Here is a 25,533-nt window from a genome sequence, read left to right on the forward strand (position 1 = left end):
GTTGAATTTTCATTAAGCTTTTCTCCTTTACTATATTAATAAGGTGAACTGCAATGATTGTTCAATTTTGCATTCCTGAGATAAACATTATTTGGTTATGACTTCTTATCCTTTTTATATACTGCTATTTCATATATTTTGCCCCAGTTTTGTGGTTGTTTACAATTAGACTTCAAATCCAGTACCAGTTACTCCAGCATGGCTAGAAATAAACCCACAAATAAGCATTAACCTTAAGCCATGGTTAACTGTGAAGAAAGAAGTCTAGCAGTTACCAAAGTAGACGATGGTAAGAAAAGAGCCATGTAAGATCCCACAAATCCCATTCCTCATTCTTTCTCTGTCTATTCTTGAAATATGATATATACAAGTAACCTAGTTCAACTCCAGTCAAAAAACATTTTTTAAGCCTCTGCTTAACAACAGTTAACCCACAAACTGAAACAAAACATACCCATCTCCTGCTTCTTCAAAAGTTACCAAGTTATGACCCAGATATAGCTACAAGACCAATGATCAGAATGCCTGTTAAATTAAAATGCAAGAGTAACATCTGGGGAGACAAGTATTCAAATCAGAAAGACAATCAAAACCCTGGGTTATCCTGCTTAATATAAACCTGGCATAGAAGTATCATGACTATCTCGCATTTATATTGCCTAACTTAAAAAATTAAAATTAAGAAATAAGTATGCCCTAGAAGAAAAAAAGGTATCATTTTTATCTGTGAAAATGGTTAGCAAACTACTTTAAGTTCATAGTGAAGTATTTCTTAAATAGCAGAAAGAGAAAAGACATACAATATAATATGTAACTTCCAAAGGTCTTTTTCCGTTTTTCATTTACAGAGAATCTGGGGCTTTAGGCAGACAGTCAAAAGGCAGGCTGCCAGTATCAATTCACACTTAAGCAAAACTTTTGCCAATGAAAACTGAAACACCTGTATGAATTAACTAAATTGTTCCCATTTTCAACAATGAAAGGAAATTAAAAGCATTACTGAATGTCACTGACTTGGCTCATCTGACAGGAAATAACGTAGATAACACAGCTAATTTTAAATTATCAAGCTGATACAACATAAATGGCTCTCTAGAACAATGTGGGTTATTTTTACTATGACTCATTCAGTTTTCCTGAAATGTGAGGAAAGAATATCTCAGGAATAGCATTACATAATGACAATGTTAAAAAAAGTAAAGTATTCCTCTTAGGACAATCTTCTGCCATTGCTGAATTAAAACATTTTCCCAATTTTCCTCACATATATTTCAACATGCTACACCAACCTGGAAACAGTGGCTAAAATCCTTCCAAAAAAGAGATTTCACCATTATTTTAGTAAACTGTAGGACAGCTCATGAAAACTGAACAACATTCAGGACCAATAAGCCACTCATTTAGTTCAATAAGCATTTATCAGATGTCCAATAACTGTGGTTCCTGTCCCTCCAAGTGCTCACAATACACTGGTAGGGGTACTGAGATTTCTACCAGACTCACTCTTCCATCAACAGAGGAAGACACCTCATAGCCTCAAGGGTTCACAACTCCAGACCCTGGCCACCACGCTGCAGCCAGAGCAGGGAAACGGATGCTCAAGAAGGAAGAGGATGCTGCTTCTTTCCTCTCTGTTCCCTTCTCTTCCGCATCTACAGCCAATTCCAAACAGCCCTTATCCCCTTAGAAAGTCCTATTCTTTGAAAACAGTAATGCGCTCCTACAAACCAGCAACCAGATAACCTGACTCATCCGTGAATGCTATGGGGACACCAGGCTCGACCTACCTGCACTGAAGTATTTTCATATACATTCTGTAATTTGATCCTCAAAACCAGTTTTCAGTGCTGAGGGAGGGGCACATCATTCCCTCCCTCATTTTACAAACAAGGAAGATGAAACAAGTGGTTATCCTAAGGATACACTAGGTAGTACACTGGGTAGTAGTACCACCTATATCGTGGCTCTCAGGGGAGCAATGCAGCACCTCGCTGCAGGACAGATATAAATCCTTTTCCTGGTTCCAGTGTACTTCATTCATTCCCGTATTTTGCACTTTTCTTGAGCAACAACTGTGAGTAAAGCATTGTAGCAGGTCTTATAAAAGACCCAGAGAAGAACGGAAACTACTGCCTAAAACTGGAAGTTTATGGTCTTATGGCGAAGATAAGACATATACATAAATAATTACAATAAGCCCCAGTAAGATCCTTGTTGAAAGCAAGCTCAGAAGCAGGGTAGCACCTAAAAGTGGTCCCTCTTGCCTCAAACACTCCTCTGGAGTTATACAGGATATAAATAAAGGCTATTTACGTACAGGATATATAGTTATATGGGATACAAATTTTAGTGAAATTCTTCATTGAAACCAGGGACCACTTCTAATTCACCTTATTATCTGCTTCAGAATCACACACAAAGAAGGGATAAGAGGAAGGACTAAATGACAAAAGGCAGAGTGATCTGGGGTTTTCTGGTGTATTCTGTATGCTTCCTTTGGGATGAGAAATGGAATGGGTGGTACACAGCCCAAAGTATGCATGGGGCTCCTCAAAGCCCTCCTCACTGTAAGTTCCTTGCCTTACTTCTTACCAGTTAAAGATTTACCTAGCATTAACAAACTCATCTCTCTAGAAGAGTTAGTCCTGGCACCATGAAGCACTGTCACTGAACAGCTTTCCTCGAAAAAGAGATCAGTCCTCAGGTCAGTGCTGACTTGGAAAATAGCTGGAGGAAGAGAGCAGAAAAATTCTGTATTATAAAGCCCTGGGGGGCAAGTATGTAACCTGAGTTTACAACCTTCAGTGCAAGCTAGGAGGGATGAGTTACCTACCCTCAGAGGCTCCCAGAGTTTATTACTTCAGAAGCACCTAACTGTACAGAGGAATAAGAACAGGAAAAGAAATTTAAAAAAAAAGAAAGAAAGAAAGAAAAAAGAAAAGAATTAGAAAAGAAATAAGAAAAGCTTAAAGAAAAGAATATCCACAAAAAACACTAAAAAAAAACAAACAGCTAACTGCCTGAATGTAAACGGAGTGTTTTCATGTCATTTCAGGATAACTGCGGATCATCTACAGTCCACAGTAATCTGCTTATGAAGCCAACCCCAAGAAGACATTACTGCTGACCACCCCCCCCCATGACAGGCCAGCAGGAACACTTCCTGTCATATGCTGCATCCTGTTTACCTCAGGCATCAGAAGAAAACCAAGCATCCTGGTCATCATTTATCATCCAGACACTCGATGACTGTCCCCACCCAGCTCTGCACGTCCCTACACTGACTCAAGCTCCCCACCATTTCAGACCCTCTGTGTCCTTCCCTGTGCCTCATGCCAGGAAGACCCACCTTCAACATCACCTTCCCATTGAGATCTTCCCCCAACTTCTCGTCTAAAATAGCAGTTCTCAACCCTTTCTTATTCCCTTACACTGTTTTATGTTTACACTGACCACTTCTATTGAATATCCATTTCTTTCTTTGTTTACCATGTATTTCCCTCACAAGAATGTAAACTCCAAGAGGGAAAAGGATGTTGACTGCTGTATCTCCAATAACCAACATAATGCCTGGTATTTGTTAAGAATTCAATCAATATTAGCTGAAAGAATAAATGAGAGGTACATAATAATGTTTTAAATATATCTTTTAAAAAATGTTTAACACTTTACTTGTCAAATTCCTTACAGCACATGTAATGACTAAGTAGGGACATTCGACATAGTTACCTAAACACACATATGCTATAATGAAAAACAGCAGATTTCTAAGAATACTGAAGTGGGAAACTAAAACAAGCACCCAGAGGACTCAGAAGATTAACATCAACCAGTTTCAAAATTGTATGTAGAAAATAGTAACCTGCAAAATTTATTTTACAGTACAAAGTAAGCAAGCTTTTCTTTCTACCAGATAAAAGTACTTTATTTTTGCCTTATCTGAAAAATAACAAAGGAAGAAAACACCAGAATTCTAACTTGATCCCTAACCATGATAATAAAAATGCCTTTGAAAAAATGATGTATCTTAAGCAACTTGTGTTCATTAGAGACGTGTGTAACTTCTTTTTATCCTTAAAGCTAAAAAGATACTGACTGACCTCTTGCTCTGTGACTTTCCTCTGCTGGAAAAGCCTTCTTTGATCTCCAATCCTCAAACATCTATTACTCTGTCTTTCCTTTTCACTGCCATTCTTCTCTAACTGTGGTCTTCATCTATCAACTTTATTTTCTTACATCCCATTCCCTCCTTAATTCTCTGCAGTGAAGTGACTACCCAGCTAGTCCACTGAAACTGTTGTAGAGATAAGCAACACACTCCAAAACACCAAAGCCTCGGCCTTTCCTCCTGATGCACGCCACTGCTGAACCAGCGCTGACAAGTACCCCTGGCTCTTGACACTACCTCCTGCCTCAGCCGCCATAACCCATGCTCTCCTGGTTCTTCTCCTCGCTCTCCGAAGTCCTCTCTCTCATCACATTCGTGTAGCACTACCCTCAATTTTAGACTAAAGATTTGCACACTATACTGGCTTTGGAGTAAGGATTCAAACTCTTGCTCTCTCCCTTCATTTATTCATTTAACAAGTATTTACTGAGCACCTATTATGTGCAAGATACTGGACTAGGCCCTGGGAGCAAGCAAAGAACAAGAAATATTTGGTCACCACCCTCAAATCCAAGCCAAGTACAAAGAAAAATGCTTACGTCTAAATCAGCAGCAAGATATATGCAGCTTGGAAACTAAAATGATAAGCTTTTTTCCCCTTAATTTCCTTACGTGGCAGTGTTTCAATATGAGCACTCTGAGGCAAGAATATACCAGAAGGAAAATAATTTACAAGAGAAAAAAAAAAATGAAATGGAAAGGAAAAAAGACATTACTCACTGATGTAAATGCCAGCAGCTCCTCTTCAGTTAACTTATGCACTGGATTATTCTTTTGTAAATTTATGCTTTAAATTAAAAAAAAAAGGCAAATTAATTTCAGAATGCATGTCATAATGAATGAAAAATAATTTTTAAAAAGGCAAGTAAACTATATTCATATATTTGAAAGAACATTTTAATATGATTGCATTATATACAAATGTAGAGATGAGTGTGCCAAAGATAAGCACAAAAAGTCATAAAATGCTACAAAATGCAGTTGGTGTACTAAATGCCAACACAATCTCTTTCATAAGAAAAAACGAAATTCAATTTGTGCCACTTCACAAAGAAAATGAATAGAATTAATGTGGCACCAACTCCTATTTATTAAACTCATGCAGAAAAAAAATTTTACTATCACCATGAGACAGGCAAAAATTAAGTTGTCAAAGAGGCGGAACAACGGGAATTCTTAGATCCTCTTTCTCATTTAATATGATTTGGTTGAATAATTTTGGAAAACAATTTAGCACTATCTGGTAAAGTGAACATTCACATACCCTAACCTTAGTAATTCCAGCCTAGGTATAGAGCCCAGAGAAATTCCTCCAGGAATCACACACACAAATATCCAGAGTAATATTGTGTGTAATAGGAAAAATCTGTTAACAATCCAAAAGTCCAAAAAGGAAATAAATATTCACCCAATGGAATGCCCTACTGCAAAGTAAATCACAGCTATGTATAACAACATGGATGAATCATAGAAAGACACTAGTGACAGAAAAAAGCAAGTCACAGAAGACTACATGTATATAGTAACATACTGCTTTTATAAAGCACAAAATCAAACAAAATGAAGCAACTGACTCAGAGGTATAAAAGACGTGAGTAAATATATTGATATTTACTGAAAAGGTAAGAAAATGACAAAGACAAAATTCAGGATAGTGATTACCTTTTACAGAGAGGCTGGAAGATGAGGTGAGAAAGAAGCACACAGACCGAGCAAGTGGTATTTGCAATCTTCTAGTTCTTAAATTGGGTGGTGGGTTCATGTTACTAATACATTATATAACTTATATTTACATATTATGTAAGTTATTTTGTATGTAAATATTACTTGTATTAAAAATGAAAAGAAAATACCACCTCACAGAATAGTACTACTTCCTCATAATTTTCAATAGTGTTAGAGGATTTTATAATGAGCATAAAATGTTTATATAATAATTGTTAAATGAATATATTTTTATTGTTAGTAAAAAAAAAATGAATGGAAGGAAGGAATTACGAAATCATTTTATGTTGTACACCTGAAATTAATACAATGTTATATCTCATTTTACTTCATTTAAAAACACACAGGGACTTCCCTGGTGGCGCAGCAGTTAAGAATCCACCTGCCAAAAAGCAGGGAACATGGGTTCGATCCCTGGGCCAGGAAGATCCCACATGCCACAGAGCAACTAAGTCTGTTCTCCACAGCTACTGAAGCCCGTGCACCTACAGCCGGTGCTCCACAACAAGAGAAGCCACCACAATGAGAAGCCCACGCACAGTGACAAAGAGTAGCCCCCACTCGCCAAAACTGGAAAAAGCCCACGTGCAGTAATGAAGACCCAATGCAGCCAATAAATAAATTAATAAAAATAAATATATACTTTTAAAAAATAAACACACTCACAATGCACACACATACATATGCAGACATTTCTAGTTTGACTGCACAAAGGAATTGTGTATCAGTTGGCAAGATGATCCAGTTAACCCCTAAGGTCCTTTCAGTTCTAAGACTATGGCTCTGATAAGTGAACAACAAAAAAAAGTTTTTCTAAAATAAAAACCTCAACCAAAATGGATCAACATTCATCTCTCACATACAAAATTCCAATCCTAACTTTACTGCATAAAGTAGATAAAGTGAAATGCTACAGGTTCATTACAAACAATTATGATACAGTAACCAAATCAGGCTACCACTCTTCACTATAATTTACTGACTTAGGCTTAGAATATATTACTCTGTATATCTGAAAGTCAGACTGTTAATTCAAAAGGAATTACCCTCCCCACTCCAGTTGTCTGAATTACTGAAGGATTGCTATATTTCAAGGAACTTCTCCCACAATTACTATACATAAAAGCAATCAGGGGCACTGATGTATGAGACACATGGCAACTTCCAGCACGTGGTCTCCAGGTAAAATCAAACTCAAGCAGGAGGCCAGCAAAGGGGAAGAGTTGAAGACAAGGAGCATGAAGCCAGCTGGCCCCACAGTTTGGTCAATCCACCAACTATAAGAATTCACCCTATGTCTCCTTTCCAAAGAATCCAGCCTCCCACGATGTCCAAGTCACCCTTTCATAGGGGTTAATGGCCATAGAGAGCAGACAGTATAACAAAATCACTGTTTACAACCCCCACATGCAAATCATCAATTCATTGATGTTCTAACCCAGGGGTTTATAAACTGCATCAGATGCCCCAAGATTCAGAATATAATCAAGTAGTATATTTGGTCTGATTTGGTTTTCTGATGAGTTGACAATTATGAATTTGCCAAAATAACCTTTTAAGAAATAACATAAAGGAAAACTCAGAATTTGGGTCAGTAAAACCTGGATTCAAGCCCTAATTGCCGCATTGTAATTCTGAGTGAGTCTCTTAGCCATTTGAACCCTGATTTCCCACCTGAATAATGGAGAAAAACAACAACCTCTAGGATTCTTAGAACATTGCTGAGGGATAATGTGAAAGCAGATGGTATAATTCCTAGCACATAACATTGCCTGTAAATGATTGCTGCTTAAATTATTTATATACTAAGTACTGTTATGAATTGCATAAGTAACTTTTTGGCAATAAGCATAAACCCTGTCACTGGAACGAAATAACATAAGACAACTGACTTGGATTTAGAAACAGAACTCTGCATGTGTGATCCTTTTTAATCAAGCAAAAGGGGACTGTAGGACTGAATTTAACTTTTGTATAAATGAAAACCTACTGTCAGTGTAAAGGAGATAAAATGCTATGAGGCCAACACAGAAAGATAAGTTCTGCTGAGCTAAAAGACAATTTTTTAAATAAATGCTCCCTTTCTTAAATTGCCTATTACTGATTTAACCAGCCTCAATATTGTAACTTTGTGAAATATCCTATTTTGAACATTCCTAAATCTCCAGATGAGAAACGGGATGTTTAGATAGTCTAAAAGACCATGTTAATTACAAAGATTAAAAAAGAATAACTTTACATTGGAGAAGCCTGGCAGACACCACTTTAGTCATGTGATCAAAGTTAACATCACCAGCAGCAGAACAAATCAAAACTGTTTTCTACCTGCTGAATGCAATAAGAACCACAAAACCTCCCTTTTCTGATACCTCTGCTAATGATGCAGAATGTGAATCTAATCTTTTTTTTTTTAATCAGACAAATTCAAACTGAGGGTGAATCTACAGAATAACTGGCTTATAAATTTCAAAAGTGTCAAGATCATAAAAATTAAACAAAAATGAAGAACTACTCCAGACTAACAGAAACTTAAGGGATATGACAACTAAATGTAACACATGTGTTCTAGACTGGACCTTGTGCTATAAAGGAGATTACTGGGACAACTGGCAAAACTTGAATGGGGTCTGAGTATGAAGTGATAGTAAAGTATGAATGTTAATTTCCTGATTTTTATAGCTGTATTATGGCTATGCTCAAAAACTCCCTTGTTTATTGAAAACACATACTAAAGTTATCAGGGGTGATAGAATATCATGTTGTAAAATTATTCTCAAAAAAGTTCTTTGCAATGCCTTGCCCTTGCAACTTTTTTCCAAATGTGAAATTATTTCAAAATACAGAAATAAAATGAAAAACACTTCTACCACACATAAGTTTCTACTGTATTAAAAAATAATTCTATCCTCTGAATGTAAATATCCTCAAAGGTCAAAACAGTCACCTATCCTAAATACTTCATTTAGAATCTATTCCCAGCCAAGGTTAACCAAAGAAATTTTGTTTATGAATAAAAGAGAAGGATAAGTATACCAGCTTACAGGAGATTCCTGAGATTCCTAATCTCTAACCCTCTAATTGGTTGCCCAACTATTCTTCATCTTCATAAGCCATGACAAGATTCCCTATTCATCCAGAACTCTGGGGACCTGCTTGAACACAGATTTCCCCAACACAAGAGAACCAATATGCTAAAAGTTCATGGTAGCCAAGCAAGTTATTAACTCACCAGATTCCAAGGATAACAGCAAGCTCTTCAGCACATAGGTCGGGCATCCGAAACTGTTCACAATCTGCCAACTTTATCTCATTTAGAACAGTATCATCATTGAGCTCAAGATTCTGGTGGAATACAAAAGAAACTACTTAGAACAAAACTTAAATTTGATTCATTCAACAGACTATACACAACAGATTGCTGAGGGGACAACATCTTTTTGTTCAAGATTTTACAATGTCTATATATGGTCAATAGGCTGCTTCTTGTGAAACATATTTGGGGATAATTTACGGTGCAGAGGATGGAGGACATGCCATCCATACCTCAGGAATGCACTCATAACATCAATAACAGGGAATAACTGCTATTGTTGATTGAGCCTCATAGGCAAAAGCCTCTCTACTGACACATCAGGATTCAAAACCAGATCTTCCTACTCTGCTTCTAAATTATAATCTAAAGCATCAACTCCCAACTCTGTTTCTCAATAGGATTCTGAAAAGGCAAAACGATTTGGAAAAGGATTAAAACCTGAAGACTTAGAGAACTTGACTTCGAGAATTACTACGAAGCCAAGACAATGCTGTACTAGCATGAAGACAGACATACATATGAAAGGAATAGAATAAAGTACAAAATTTTAGACCCATGTTATATGGTCAATTGATTTCCAACAAGGTATCTAGGTGATTCAAACAAAGGAAAGTTTTTTCGATAAATGATATTAGAACAACTGTATATCCATTTGCGAAAAAATGACCCTCCACCCTGATCTCATACCATATACAAAAATTAAATCAAAATTCATCACAGATTTCACTGTAGAAGCTAATACTAAAAAAATTTTAGGAAAAAAATCATAGGAGAAAAGCTTTGCAATTTGAGGGTGGGCAGACAGTCCTTAATTAAGATACAAAACCCCTGAACCATCAAAGATAAGCTTAATAAACTGGGCTTCGTCAAATTAAAAACTTCTGCTCTTTGAAAACATTAAGAAAATGAAAAGCCAAGCTACAGACTCAGAGAACATATTCACAAAACAAATACCTGAGAAAAAGGCTTGTATTCAGAATACGGAATTACAACTTAAGAAGAAAACAACCCAACATAAAAATGGACAAAAGATTTGTACAGACACTTCACAAAAGAATGGCCAATAACCACATAGAAAGATCCTCAACAACAGTAATCAAAAGGGAAATACTAATTAAAATCAAAATGGGGGCTGCCCGGGTGGCACAGTGGTTAAGAATCTGTCTGCCAATGCAGGGGACACAGGTTTGATTCCTGGGCTGGGAAGATCCCACATGCCACAGAGCAACTAAGCCCGTGTGCTACAACTACTGAGCCTGTGTTCTAGAGCTCTCAAGCCACAACTACTGAGCCCACATGCCACAACTACTGAAGCCCATGTGCCTAGAGCCCGTGCTCCGCAACAAGAGAAGCCACCGCAATGAGAAACCTGCACACTGCAATGAAGGGTAGCCCCCCCGCCACTCGCCACAACTAGAGAAAGCCCATGCACTGTGACAAAGACCCAATGCAGCCAAAAAATAAAGTAGTAAATAAATAAAATCTTTAATAAAAAAATCAGAATGAACTAGTACACACAAATTAGAATAGATAAAATTTAAAAGAACAGACAATACTAATTGCTGACGAGGATCTGGAACAATTAGAACTTTCATACATTGCTGGTGGGAATGTAAAATGGTACAACCACAGAAAACAGTTTGCTAGTTTCTTATAATAAACATATTTACCATATGGGCTATCAATTCCACTCCTATGTAGTTACCTATGAGAAACAAAAACATATGTCTACCCAAAGACATGCATATAAGTGTTCATAGCAATTTCATCTGTAATAACCCCAAACTGGAAACATCCCAAATGTCTGTCAACAGGTAAATAGATTTAAAAAAAATGCTATATGCATTTAATGAAATTCTAATCAGCAATAAAAAGGAAGTGCTGACACATGCAACTGCATAGATATATCTCAATTCAAAAACATCATGCTGAGCAAAACAGGCCAGATACAAAAGAGTCACATGAAATTCTAGAAAAGGCAAACTACCTGTAGTCACAGAAAGCAGAACAATGTTTAGGGCCAGAGAGGGTAGGGGATTAACTGCAAAGGGGCAGGATGGAACTTTCTAGGGTAATGAAATATATCTTGACTATAATGGTTGGGTACATATATTTTTCAAATCTCATCAAACTGTACAATTAAAATTTTTCGGTGTGTAAGTTATCTCTCAATAAAATGGATTTTTTAAAATTAATCATCAAAAAATAGTAAAATCACAACAAGAAACCGTTACTCACAACACACATACTTCTGTATTTTGATTACAGTGGTGGTTACATGGGTCTATTTGTCAAATCTCAGCAAACCGGACACTTAAAATAGGTGCATTTTATTTTATGTAAATTATCCCTCAATAAACCTGATTTAATTTTTTTTCTAATTCAATAAAAGTAGCTAAACTAGCGAGATTTTAAACTGTAGGCCTAGCTCTATCTATAAGATTTCGAGAAAAGTGTATAACCTCCAACAACTGCCGACAGGAGGCACAGAACTTTAGGTAGCTACTCAGTCTCCACTGAAAAAGTGCCTCTTCCTCTCTGACCTGCACAACTTCAAAAAGCAGGGCTAGCAGGTGCACAGTGCACCCTGGTGGCCAACCATTTTCAACACAGCCTTTCGTAATTTTTTTTAAAAACCTACATGCATAGTTTTAAATTTTCTAACAGCTACACTTTAAAAGGTAAAAAAAAAAAAAAAGAAAATTAAAGTGATTTGACCTAATATATCAAAAAACATTATCCTTGTCACGTATCAATAGAAAATCATTACTTAGACACTATACACTCTTTTTTGTACACAGTTTAAGAAATCTAACACCTTTTACACTTCAGCACATCTAAGTTTGGACCAACCAACATTTAAGTGATTAATAATCATATGTGGCTACCATACTGGACAGCCAGCTCTAGAGTGTTCAAAACGCTCACCTTTTCACATCCTTATGGGGTGCCTTTATAGATCTAATCTGATCCCTTAAAAAAGCATGATGTGGGAAAACAAATGAGGAAGCTAAAAATAAAATAATCTTCCCAGGTTCTCACCCCAGCTAGACAATAAACATGTGACAGGGACCCAAGTCTCCTCCTCGCAGCCGGGACTCCTTTCCCTCCCCCACAGAAGACCTGAGACAGGTCAGCTCTAGCAGTGGGGCATTATTTGTCAGCTACAAACTGATCAAAACAGTTTCAATATTCATTCAAGATTCTCCACAATCCTATTCAGCTCTTTCTGAAATTAAAATGGGTCAGCAGTACCTACTTGCCTGTGTGTTCCACAAGCTGCAAAATGAAAATACCCATCTACTTCAGGCCCACTTCAACCTCATAACATTCTACTGAATCAAAAAATTAGTTAGCCTTTCACATCTCTTAGTCAAATGACACTTATGATACTGTTATTGTGTACCCATCATAGATTTGTTTCTTCTTTTAGTGTTGCCCTTGTTGTGTAGTAAACGCTGTATCTACAGATTACCAAGCTAAAGCCTGAAACTGGACTAGTGTGGACTTTTAGGCAGACTTAGTTTTTGCACATAACCTTCTACAATCCTGCAACAGAGGCCAGTCACGTAAGACACATATCTGGATTGTCCTATTTTACTGCATTTTTCTTGTTCCGAATATCCTTGACATTACAGCTAACAAAAATGAAACCCATTTCAGTTGTTTTCTGAAATCTTTTAAGCTAAAATCACAAGCAAGAATTGACTTTGCAACTACGAATTTTGACACCCTTTGGATCTGTATGGAAGGGAGTTGTGTTGAAGCAGCAAATCAATGAGTGCTACATTTGGGAAATTTAGTTTTATCTTTAGTTAAACACCATCCTGGTTTATTCATGTATACCATCATATGTGACACAATACTATATATGTGATCACACACTGATAATTTTGTGATCTTTATTTCCCTTTGTATTCATTTTAAGCATCTTAATAAAGTGCTGTATTGTACCTAATAATGTAAAAAAAAACCTGGCACATAATTTATCTCCAATTTGTGTGACATACCATATTCGGCATTTAATGCATTATACATTTCTTAAGAGTGATGCTGATCATGTATGTGTTTGTTTTCTGTGACTATACAATTTTAATTTAATTCTCCCTCCTCACACCATGCCCCCATGATTGAAAAATAAAGAACAGGGATTTCCCTGGTGGTGCAGTGGTTAAGAATCCACCTGCCAATGCAGGGGACTGGGGTTCGGTCCCTGGGCCAGAAGCATCCCACATGCCTCAGAGCAACTAAGCCCATGTGCCCCAACTACTGAGCATGCACTCTAGAGCCCACGAGCCACAACTACTGAGACTGAGTGCCACAACTACTGAAGCCCGAGCGCCTAGAGCCCGTGCTCTGCAACAAGAGAAGTCACTCTAATGAGAAGCCCACACAGTTCAGTGAAGAGTAGCCCCTGCTTACCACAACTAGAGAAAGCCCGTGCAGCAACGAAGACCTAATGCAGCCAATAAATAAATTAATTTTTTAAAAAAAGGAAAATAAAGAACAGAAACTGTGCCTTTTATTTGCACATAAAGTTGATCATAACTGTTAGCTTATTAAAGCCTTAAGTGCAATAGCTCAAGGCTATGTAAATTCCCTATTAATAACAAATTAAAAATCTAGGAAGTCCCAAAGGGAAACACTATGTTCCTCACTGGCAATAAAATTACGGTGTTTCCTCAATTCTAAGATACACATCTTTACATTGTTACATTTCTAATCACTATATATTTTATAATCATTATAACTGGTATAACAGTGTTCCTTTATTCTTCCTGAAGAGCTCGGTTATTAAACAGATGGCATATTTTATAATCTAATAGTATCTTTGACATAAGGAAATATGATATATAACTAATCAAACAAGCAAGCCTATCTTCCATCCATGATTATAAAGCTGTTTCTATCTAATCCATACCTACATCAAGTAATTAGTACTTTTCACCTTAAGCAGTAATTAATGACAATCACAAGATTATCTGAATGCATTTTATTTCAAATATGAAAAATTAAATAAATTTTGTATTAAATTGTACATTTTTACACATTCCTCATAATAGTCATCATATTCTATTTATAATCACAAGAGACAATTTTCAGTAGAACGCCACATAAATAAACAAACAAACAACAGATTACTGAATTAAATGCTTGGATTGCACAATTAAATCTCTCTTCATTGATGCTGTGCTATGGCCTAAAAACCAGGCTTATGATTGTTAATCTAAGATTCAGGGAAGGACTTGGGTTACATCAAAAAGCTGAAAGAGGGGACTTCCCTGGTGGCACAGTGGTTAAGAATCCACCTGGCAGCGCAGGGGACATGGATTCGATCCCTGGTCTGGGAAGATCCCACGTTGCCGTGGAGCAACTAAGCCTGTGCACCACAACTACTGAGCCCACGTGCCACAACTACTGCAGCCGGCATACTTAGAGCCCGTGCTCCACAACAAGAGAAGCCACTGCAATAAGAAACCTTCGCACTGCAGCAAACGGTAGCCCGTTCTTGCCACAACTAGAGAAAGCCCGTGTAGCAACAAAGACCCAATGCAGCCAATAATAAATAAACAAATAAATAAATTTATTAAAAAAAAAAAAGCTGAAGGAGGGGGGTTTGGTATATACAAGGAGTAGAGAGAGGATGGAAGCAGGTATCAACACAGTTCCCTGACCAGCATCAACACAGCTGTATAAACACTCACTCAGCTATGGTTCTACTACTTCAGGAGAGATAGGCTGTCCCCTGTGTAGTCTCATCCCTGAGTTTCTTTCCCTTCCTTCCTTCTTCTCTTAGAATCCATAGCTGACCCCACCCCCAAGTTATCACAAAAGCAAACAAGAGAGAACCTGGAGCAAGCCCAGGAGGTATGTAAGACCTCACCAAAGGCATTCCTTGGGACTCCTGACTGCTGCCACTCTTCTTTCCCATCTCCCCAGCGCCTGCTCTTGGTGTTATTTTCAGTACCGAATACAATTTTAGTGTTCAATGCACAAGTAAATTTGTTTGCAGGCTCTGGAATGAAGAGTAGCAAAACACGGGTTTCAAGGACAGTAACATCAACCAAAGAAGAAGCAAAAATGTTGGTGTGGGGTCTCTGGGATAAGAAAATGTAAATGCTGATAGTCTCCAAGGAAGCAGATGGAAAGGCCCGTTGAGTAGGTAAAATGACCGAAAGCTATAAATTTAAGCTACAAGAGAACATATTAAGAAAACACACTAAGACAGCAACCAGCCCAATAATGACAGAGTAACTAAAGATAGACCAGAAAACTGGTAAAAAGGAATTCTGATGATCTATTTACATATTCAGAAGAAGTCCAAGAAATTTCAAGTCTCTTAATATTTGAAAAATATCAACAGAAGGCAAAAAATATGGTAGTCACTGGAACAACAACTTAGTCTGCCTTTTGGAATTTTTTTCCAAAGACAGTAATATATAACTAACTGCATTATTAATTCATACTTACTGAAGTCTAAAAGAAAAACAACATTTCATCTCTAAGGGTAAAAACAGCTTTAAAAAAAAATGGGTTCTATTTTGGTTTTTTTAAAACATCCAATCGCCTTGTAAAAGCTCAAGAAGGGTCAAAAGAAGCCTCTTCCCACCCCATTCAGTGTTTCTACAAAACTCACCTATAGAAACTGTTAGACTGGGATGCTAATTTAAATAACATAAGATCCTACTCACCTTGGTTAAATATTCCTGAGGAGTGGGTGCTGGAGTGAATTCACAATTTGAAAAGACAGCTCCTTCCCTTCTTACGTCTACAATAAGTTGTGCCACATAATTTTCCTGGAACCGTGTCCTTTTTCCCAAAGCACCTGAAAAAATATATATTAAATTATATCTATCAACTTGTCAATCAGACATACAGTAAAATCTTAAAAAGTAGTATTTTCAGAGTGCTTTAGAGCTTATGAGGTATTTTCTCCATTTCAAATAAGAGAAACCTGACACCCAGTGAAGACTTTAAAATGATTTTTTATAAAATTATAAAGCCAGTAAGCTATAGGGTCAGAACTCAAACCCAGGATTTTTGCCACTAGATTCCATACTTTTGCACTAAACTACCTCCCTCCCCAAAAAAGATAACTCATTAGGTGTCAGAGGGAGAAGAAATACTATCCTCTCCACACAACAGATGAAAAAATGGAAGTTCTGAAGTGCAGTCACTTGCTCAGGATTACAGGGTTTTCATTATCAGAGCCAGAGCTTAAAGCCAGGGTCTTCAGGTTCTAAATCTCACAGTCTTTCTATTACACTATCTGGCCCCACGTAAGACCAAATTTTTTTTCATTTCGTATCTGAAATAACTTGCTGCAGAACAGCTTTAAGAGAAACAAAAGCTCTAACATCTACTCTCTGGAGAGAGTCAGATTACAAAGACCCTTGATTACAAAGACCAGTCTAAGAAGTCTGGATTTTATCCTGTGATGAGTCTGGTTCTATGTTATACAACAGCCATTTAAATGTTATACTAAAAATAGCTATTGAGATGGTCTAACAGCTTACTTTTTTATAGTAAGGCTAGAGCTGAATGGAAAAAAGTAATAATCTGATTCTCATTTTATATTTGTGAGCACATTTGTATATTTAAGTTCTTCAGTTCTTCAGTCTTAATTTGGAAAAAAATATGAAGAACTAGCTAGTAAATACACCAACGGCTAAAGCTGACTGTACTGAGTATCATGATACTAGTTTTTTAAATAATTCAAAAAAATATATACATAGGACCAAAATATTTAAAAACAAAATCTCTGAAATTAACCTCACAATTTATATTACATATCTCTCAAATACAAGACTCCAACTTACCCCTGGCCATTGTTCCCAAAGTTATAAATTGGATATTCAATAATTCTCCCCATACAAACAACATAATAAAAGGTGGCTAAGATTCCAGACTAGGCCACAAAGTCACGTTTACCTCATAATATATCTGAAGGACTTTATTTACAGGACTACCTCAATCAGCATAGAGTTTGGGGACTAAGAATGGGCCTCAGAGATAATTTGGACCAAGCCTAGGGAGGACAAATAGGTTCAATCATTTCAACATTCACAGATTGTTGTTTCAACATTCACAGAGCCCAGGTTCAACAGGTATAAATGGTATGACCAGCTGATGATGTCTGACTTTCACGAATGCTTTCAATATAGAATGCCAATTATGAGACTAGGGACAGGGCAATACATTAAAAGAAAACAATGTTTCTTATCTGGTACTCAGACAAAACATAGAGATCTTAGGAAAAATTCTGTAATTTATTTGTTCTTCCAACTAATGTTTATTGAGTGCCTATTGTATGCCAGACAGTGTTCTAAGGCAATGAAGAAACATCTACACAAAACAGTCAAAAATTTCTCTTCTTAAGAAATACAAGAACGGCAGGATGGAAGCCACACGTGGGTATATTTACCAGAAAGGGCACTGTAGAGAGACCAAACTAAACTTGGGAATCAGGAGGGGGCCTTGGGAAGCCCACGTCCACCCATACAATACAGCCAAACAGCCAAGTATATATTATTAGTTTATCATAAAAATAGATCAATTATCCATAAAAGGTAAAAAGTCTTACCAGTCAAATCAATTTGTAGTCTGCAGATGTCTTTAGCAATACTGAACTGATCTTTTGCTTTTTTATATTCATAATAATACAAAAATATAAATGCACACTCCAGATGGAACTGAACAGCCAAATAGCGACCTGAATCATCTACAAACAGATCCTTTAGCTTCATCACTGCAAGACAAAAAATGAAACATTATAAAGTATGATGAGAATAAAAACAGATTAATAAGTAAAACACTGAGTCCATAATTATGAAGTATATGTATTACATAGTTTCTGCTCTTAAAGAATTCTAGATCTGGAAGATGAAAGACATGTATAATAATAGTTTAGAGCAAGCATTCTCTGAGCATTTACATGTTCCAGGCTTGAAGCTAAGGATATTATATACATTACTTCCTTTATTCCATGAAATCCTAGGAGATATAATTCATAACCCTGATCTTTCTTATGTTAGAGTACTTGTCTTAATTGTGCAATAAAAAAATATGACAACACAAGGTGATGACAATATACCAAGTGAATCTGCAAAGAGTTAAACAATATGAAAATCTAATGAAGACATCAGCTTACAGACAGTTTTCCATATAAAGAATGTAGAATTTTTCCCTTAAAAGAAGAAACATATATATCTATATATAGCTAAGGCAATATGAGTATCATATAGAAAATGAGTAAGTATTGGCTTAGCAGTCATAGTCTACTTTAGTTCTCTATACACCTGAGAGGAAAAGATGGGAGAATAATTGCCTAATAACATGGTATCTGAAATAAGATGATTTTCAAAATTAATCATATATAATAAAGGGGCTAGTTGGCATACACCAAGGAGGTGTCCAACAGGTCGCCTCATCCAGCCCTCTACAGAATCCCTGACCAACTACTCCTCACAAATGTTCCGGGTAACAGGATCAGCATTTCACAAAGCAGTTCACGTGAATGAAAGCATAATGAATGAACAGAAGACACACAATATCCAAAAACTGAGAATCAGTTTTCTATCATTCAAGCTGAAAGGGAAGTGATATTGACTGATGCCTACTTTGCTCAGCACTAGGTATTTTACATGCTGTGTTAATTCTCACAATGATGTCTTTAGGGGTGACATGAATCCCATTTAACTCATTAAAAAACTGAGCTTAGATAGCTCACTGACTAGTCACCTCAGCTGTTAAGTAACAAAGCCAGAATTTGAATCCAAACTTGCCAGGAAAAGGGGAGGAGGGAGCTGGCAGAGGAAGGACAAAGGTGTACAGATGATGATGTTACAAAACCTAATCTACTTTCTCACCAAGGAATCTGACAGAAACCTATAGCTCAGAAACAAACATCCTTTGTCTTACCACGAACTGAAAATAAAATGAGTCTGAAAAAGAAAGTGTTTTTCTATATACTGTCAGTCCTTTAAAGAGATTCTTAATTCAGATAGAGACTAAATCAAGATGCACATGTCTTACTTCAAAAGGCAAACAAGCATCTAAACATGAACTTCTAAATGTGAAAATCCTTCAACAGATTTCCTCCATGCAAACTAAACTTAAGAAAAGTTGGATCTGATGATACTCAACGCTGTTAGTGAGTGCTTTTTCTTTTTAAACTTTCTCATCTGTCTGCCCATCATTCCTGAGTGTCTAGCCACTACTCTCAGAAAAATAACCTCTTTGATCTTAGCACAATTCACAAGAGACACAATTTCACTTAATTGTCAATGATAGTAATATTCTCTAAAGGTTCTGGATGCAAGCTGTATTAAGGGATGTTGAGCTTGGCAAAGGTTTTTCAAAATCCTTTCTCAATGTCACAAAACGGCCATTTCTGCACTTAAGTAGGCTTGTTATGTTGTGATCGCTCACAAAGGTCTAGGCAAGACCACTGAATTTAAACTGTCCTAATAATATATGTCACATAAATGCCCAAAGCAAGATGTCTATATCTATCGTCCCTCCTACCTACCCACTCATCTACTTGTATACATGTAAGTATGTGTGTGTATACACACACACATATTAGTACAATTGGTTTTGATCTTGTGTGTGTGTGTATATATATATATTTATAAAATATTTTGTGTAACATAAAGGAAGGGAGAATACCAAGGAGCAAAAAGAAAACTAGAAGGATAGACCAAAAATTAATAAAACTAATAAAGGGAAAAAGAGAGAATAGGGTAGAAGGAAAATATAGATGAGAAACTTCTCTGAAGAAATCGTAACTTGACCTTCACTCTTCTCTGAAGAGTTCTGACTCTGGAATTAAGTAATCATTTTACATATTCAAAAAATAAATCAAAAAAGGAAAAAAATCAATCCCTAAAAATCGAAAACAAATGGAAAAATATAAGTCTAACTATATAACAAGTTGGTGACAAGGGAAAGAATTACTACAAATGTCTTTAAAACATTTTGACTTAGAGCATAGTATACATCCTTAATGTAATACATTCTAGGAGCAAAGAGAGTTGCAAAGAAATCTTGAGCCTTATTCAGTGGTCTTATTGTTAGTAGGAATGCTGGCATTGTTTTGAAACTTTTTATATATACAACAAAGCAAATAATTATGTTTATATTGTTAGGAACAAAATTTTCAGTTTAAGAAAAGAAGGATATGCATATGAAATCAAAGATATTGACACACTGCAAGGTTAAATTTTTTTAAATCATATTATTTCTTTGCTAGTATCATACTGTTCAAATTACTATAGTTTTAGAGTAACTTTTATATCTAAGGGAAAGTCTCCCCCATTTTCCTCTTTAAAAATCCTTTTGACTATTCTTACACACTTCTTCTTCCAGAATCAATTTGCAAATTCTCTCTTCAAGACGCTTGTAATTGCACTAATTTTAATTCACAATAAGCATCTTCACAATATTGACCATCCTATTCAAGAAAAGAGTATGTCTTTAACATTTTTAGTAAAGTTATATTATTGACTTCATTTTGGTTTTGGACATTTTAAGAAATGCTTGGGTTAAATCTTTTTTTCTTTTTTACCTTTTTATTGAAATATAATTGACATATAACACGATATTAGTTTCAGATGTACAACATAATGATTTAATATATGTATATACTGCAAAATGATCACCACAGTAAGTCTAGTTAACATCCATCACCACATATAGCTACAATTTTTTTTTCTTCTGATGAGAACTTTTAAGATCTACTCTCTCAGAACTTTCGATTCAGGATTATTAACTATAGTCACTACACTGTACATGCAAGGTTAAATTTTTCAACAGCTTTATTGAGATAATTCACATACATACAGTCCAACAATGTGAAGTGTGCAACTCAACGGCTTTTAGTATATTCAAAGCATATGCAACCATCACCACAGTCAACTCTAAAACACTTTTATCACCTCAAAAATAAATCTTGAACCCTTTAGCTATCACTCTCCTCCACCCACCCCTCCCATAGCGTTAAACACAACTAAACTACTTTCTGACTGTAACTTTGCCTATTCTGGACATTTCATATAAATGAAGTCATATATTATGTGGTCTTTCATAACTGGCTCCTATAACCTAGTCTGAGGTGTGTTTTCAAGGTTCCCTTGTGTTGTACTATGTATCAGCACTTCATTTCTGTGTATGGCTAAACAATACTACAATGGAATCCACTGTAGGGATATACAATATTTTGTTTATCCATACATCAGTTGATGGACACTTCCATCTTTTAGTTTTTATGAATAATGCTGCTATGTTTATACATATACATATGTACATTCATATACAAAGTTTTGTGCAGACCTATATTTTCATTTCTCTTGGGTATATACCTAGGAGTTGAATTGCTGTATCATATGTTGATTCTGTACTTAACTGTTTAAGAAACTGCCAAACTGTCTTCCATTCTACATTTCCACCAGCAGTGTTCCAATTTTTCCATGCCCTCAACAATACTTGTTATTAACTCACTTTTTTTTTTATTACAGCCATTTGTGTGGGTGTGAACTGACATCTCACCGTGGTTCTGATTCTCAATGCCCTAATGACTAATGATATCAAACATTTTTTCATGTACTTATTGGTCACTTGAATGTCTTCTCTAGACAGACATGTATTTGGATCCTTTGCCCATTTTTTAATTGGGTCTTTTTTTTATTATTGGGTTGTCAGAGTTCTTTATATAGTCTAAATACAAGTGCCTTCTCATATATATGATTTATAAATATTTTCTCCCATTCTATGGCTTATCTTTTCACTTTCTTGATAGTGTCCTTCAAAACACAAAAGTTTAGGAGAAAAGATGGTGGCGAAGTGGAGGGACGTAGAATGCATCCCTCTCCACAGATGCACTGGGAATGCACCAAAAGACGCAACAATTCCCACAGAGAACCAACTGAACACCAGCAGACGACCTCGGACACCAGAAAGGACCGCAAGGATCCCGACATAACTGGTAGGGAGGCATCTACAACGGCTCAAAGAGGGTGAAGCGGCTGAGCTGTGGCAGATGGGAGAGAGTGAGAAACACACGGAGGGTCCGCACCACAGCTCAGCGTTTCCAGACTGAGACGTCGATTCACAGCTGAACAAAGGGTCCGGGAGCAGGAGCGTGGGAAACGGAGAGCTGGTTCAGGGTGAGAAACATTGTTGCCAGTAAGGTGACGGACCGAGAGGACAGGAGGGAAGATGTCCGTGGCGAGGAGTGGTTGCCCCTGAGAGCTGCCTGGCCATGATGGCAGCTGGATGCTGCTGGCTCACGGGTAGGGGGGAGGAGCCACGGGCATAGCCTCTCCCTCTCTCTTTCGGCACCTGCAACGGGCAGTGGAGGGACCCCTGTGGGCCACCTAAGGCACTCAGGGATAACAAGGACCCTCAGGCACTCGGGCGGGGCTAGCTTAAAGCCCCAGCAGGCCTGGAGCGCCAGCAGCAGGGAGGCTGACGAGAACAAAATAAACCGGACAGAGGCACAACTCTGAGACGTTCTGTTTATACCTGAGCCACCGGCACCCCTCTGCAACAGGAACCTCCAAGCCCAACTGAAATGACAGTGCACCACTGCTCACTCACTACCAGGGGAAGGAGCCACTATTGTACCCTCTCCCTCCCCACACACCGACAGTTACAGACGAACAATAAAGGAAGCTGTGCTGGTCACAGAATAATACAAAAAACCCAAGGTGAGTAGAAGGACACTTACAGCTGAGACTCTAAGGAAACAGAAATATTAGTATCAATTCTATTGAACTGGTCCATTCTGGGATCAGTTCTAGTTTTTGGTTTTTTTTTTCTTTATTAATTACGATCTTAGTCCTAAGGGATCTACAAGTTTTATAACATTTTTTTATTCTATTTTTTATTCAATTTTTATTTTTAGCCTTTTTATATACTTCTATTTCTAGCTAAGTTTTATGGACTATATATCTCTCCTACCTTCATCTCTATCTTTTATACATTTCTATTCCTTTCTTTTTATTTGCATATTTCCAGTCACACTACGCTCTTCTGTTCCCCAGTCTTCCATCCATTTTTAGTTTGTTTTATCTTAACATACTTATAAGCAACACTATCGATCTGCTCAGACTCCTTACTCTATTTTCCAGATGACACACCGCCTTGGTATTTAACATTAGGTTTTTGTCTTTATCTTAGTTCTTAGTACAACTGTCCAATTTCATTCTGAGAATCTCCATTCTGTCTGGTGGTACTCTAGCTCTTTTTTATATTTGATCCTAGCTTTCAATATCTCCCTGGATTTGTGTTTGTATGTGTAAGGTGTTATTTGTTTGTTTGTTTTTGCTTTTGTTTCTGTTTTGTTCTGTTTTTGTTTTCAATTTCTGCTGGCTTTCTCTTTGAATATCTGATAGCATACTGGGGTTCTTCTGTCAGATCTTTCCAGAGCCTTATGTCCTAATGGATTCAGTGATTGTGTGTCTTATACATATATGTGTTTCCGAGACTTAGTATATGTTTAACCCAACACTCGGACATTAGTCTGGGGCTTGGACAGTCTTCTATAAACACCTCTATCGCCAGGACAAGCAATCCCAGAAGTTTGGACTATCATGAGGAAACAAAGAAACACCATGCAGGCAAAGGAGCAGAAAAAAAACCCCACAAGACCAAATAAATGAGGAGGAAATAGGAAAAATGCCTGAAAAAGAATTCAGAGTAATGATAGTAAAAATGATACAAAATCTCAATAACAAAATAGAGAAAGTACAAGAAACAGTTCATAAGAACTCAGAAGAACTAAAGAACAACCAAACAGCAATGGATAACAAAACAACTGAAATTAAAAATACTCTAGATGGTATAACCAGCAGAATGACTGAGGCAGAAGAACGAATAAGTGAATTGGAAGATAGAATGGGGGAAATAACTGCCACAGAGCAGGAAAAAGAAAAAAGAATAAAAAGAATAGAAGACAGTCTCAGAGATCTCAGTGATAACATTAAGCATACCAACATCTGAATCATAGGCATCCCAGAAGAAGAAGAAAAAAAGAAAGGGTCTGAGAGAATATTTCAAGAGATTATAGTGGAAAACCTCCCCAACATGGGAAAGGAAATAATTAACCAAGTCCAAGAAGCCCAGAGAGTCCCATACAAAATAAACCCAAGGAGAAATACACCAAGGCACATACTAATCAAACTAATGACAAACACAAAGAAAAAATATTAAAAGCAGCAAGAGAAAAGCAACAAACAACATATAAGGGAAAACCCATAAGGATAACAGCTGACCTTTCTACACAAACTCTGCAGGCCAGAAGGGAATGGCAGGATATACTGAAAGTCCTGAAAGAGAAAAACCTACAGCCAAGAATACTCTACCCAGCAAGAACCTCATTCAGATTTGACGGAGAAATCAAAAGCTTTCCAGACAAGCAAAAGTTAAGAGAATTCAGCACCACCAAACCAGTCTTACAACAATTGCTAAAGGAACTTCTCTAAGTAGGAAACACAAGAAAAGGAAAACACCTACAAAAACAAACCCAAAACAACTAAGAAAATGGTAATCGGAACACACATGTCAATAATCACCTTAAATGTAAATGGATTAAATGCTCCCTGGAGTAGCAATACTCATATCAGACAAATTAGACTTGAAAGTAAAGAATACTACAAGAGACAAGGAAGAACACTACATAATGATCAAGGGATCCATTCAAGAAGAACATATAACAATGGTAAATATCTATGCCCCCAACATAGGAGCACCTCAATACAAAAGGTAAATGCTAACAGCCATAAAAGGGGAAATCGACAGTAACACAATAATAGTGGGAGACTTGAACACCCCACTTACATCAATGGACAGATCATCCAAACAGAAAATAAAGACACACAAGCTTTAAATGACACATTAGACCATCCCGACTTAATTGATATTTATAGGACATTCCATCCAAAAACGACAGAATACACTTTCTTCTCAAGTGCACATGGAACATTCTCCAGGATAGATCACATCTTGGGTCACAAATCAAACCTCGGCAAATTCAAGAAAACTGAAATCATATCAAGCATCTTCTCAGACCACAATGCCATGAGACTAGATATCAATTACAGGAAAAAAAACTGCAAAAAATACAAACACATGGAGGCTAAACAATTCACTATTAAACAACCAAGAAATCACTAAAGAAATCAAAGAGGAAATCAAAAAATATCTAGAAACAAATGACAATGAAAACACAACAACCCGAAACCTATGGGATGCGACAAAAGCAGTTCTAAGAGGGAAGTTTATAGCAATACAGTCCTACCTTAAGAAACAAGAAAAATATCGAATA

The 25,533-nt window shown here is 36.7% G+C and overlaps 1 protein-coding gene across 1 annotated transcript in view; it reads right to left on the reverse strand.

Moving 5' to 3' along the window:
• Positions 1 to 25,533, reverse strand: part of TTC27 (tetratricopeptide repeat domain 27) — a 149,297-nt gene that overhangs the window by 96,707 nt on the left and 27,057 nt on the right. Inside the window, exons 6-9 of the mRNA XM_057742615.1 lie at positions 17,791 to 17,955; positions 15,899 to 16,032; positions 9,123 to 9,235; positions 4,889 to 4,955 (exon numbers count right to left, since the gene is read on the reverse strand). Coding sequence (XP_057598598.1) covers positions 4,889 to 4,955; positions 9,123 to 9,235; positions 15,899 to 16,032; positions 17,791 to 17,955 — 479 coding nt within the window. The remainder of the gene's footprint in view (positions 1 to 4,888; positions 4,956 to 9,122; positions 9,236 to 15,898; positions 16,033 to 17,790; positions 17,956 to 25,533) is intronic.

Source organism: Hippopotamus amphibius, chromosome 7, assembly GCF_030028045.1.
Source record: "Hippopotamus amphibius kiboko isolate mHipAmp2 chromosome 7, mHipAmp2.hap2, whole genome shotgun sequence".
Taxonomy (NCBI): Eukaryota; Metazoa; Chordata; class Mammalia; order Artiodactyla; family Hippopotamidae; genus Hippopotamus; species Hippopotamus amphibius.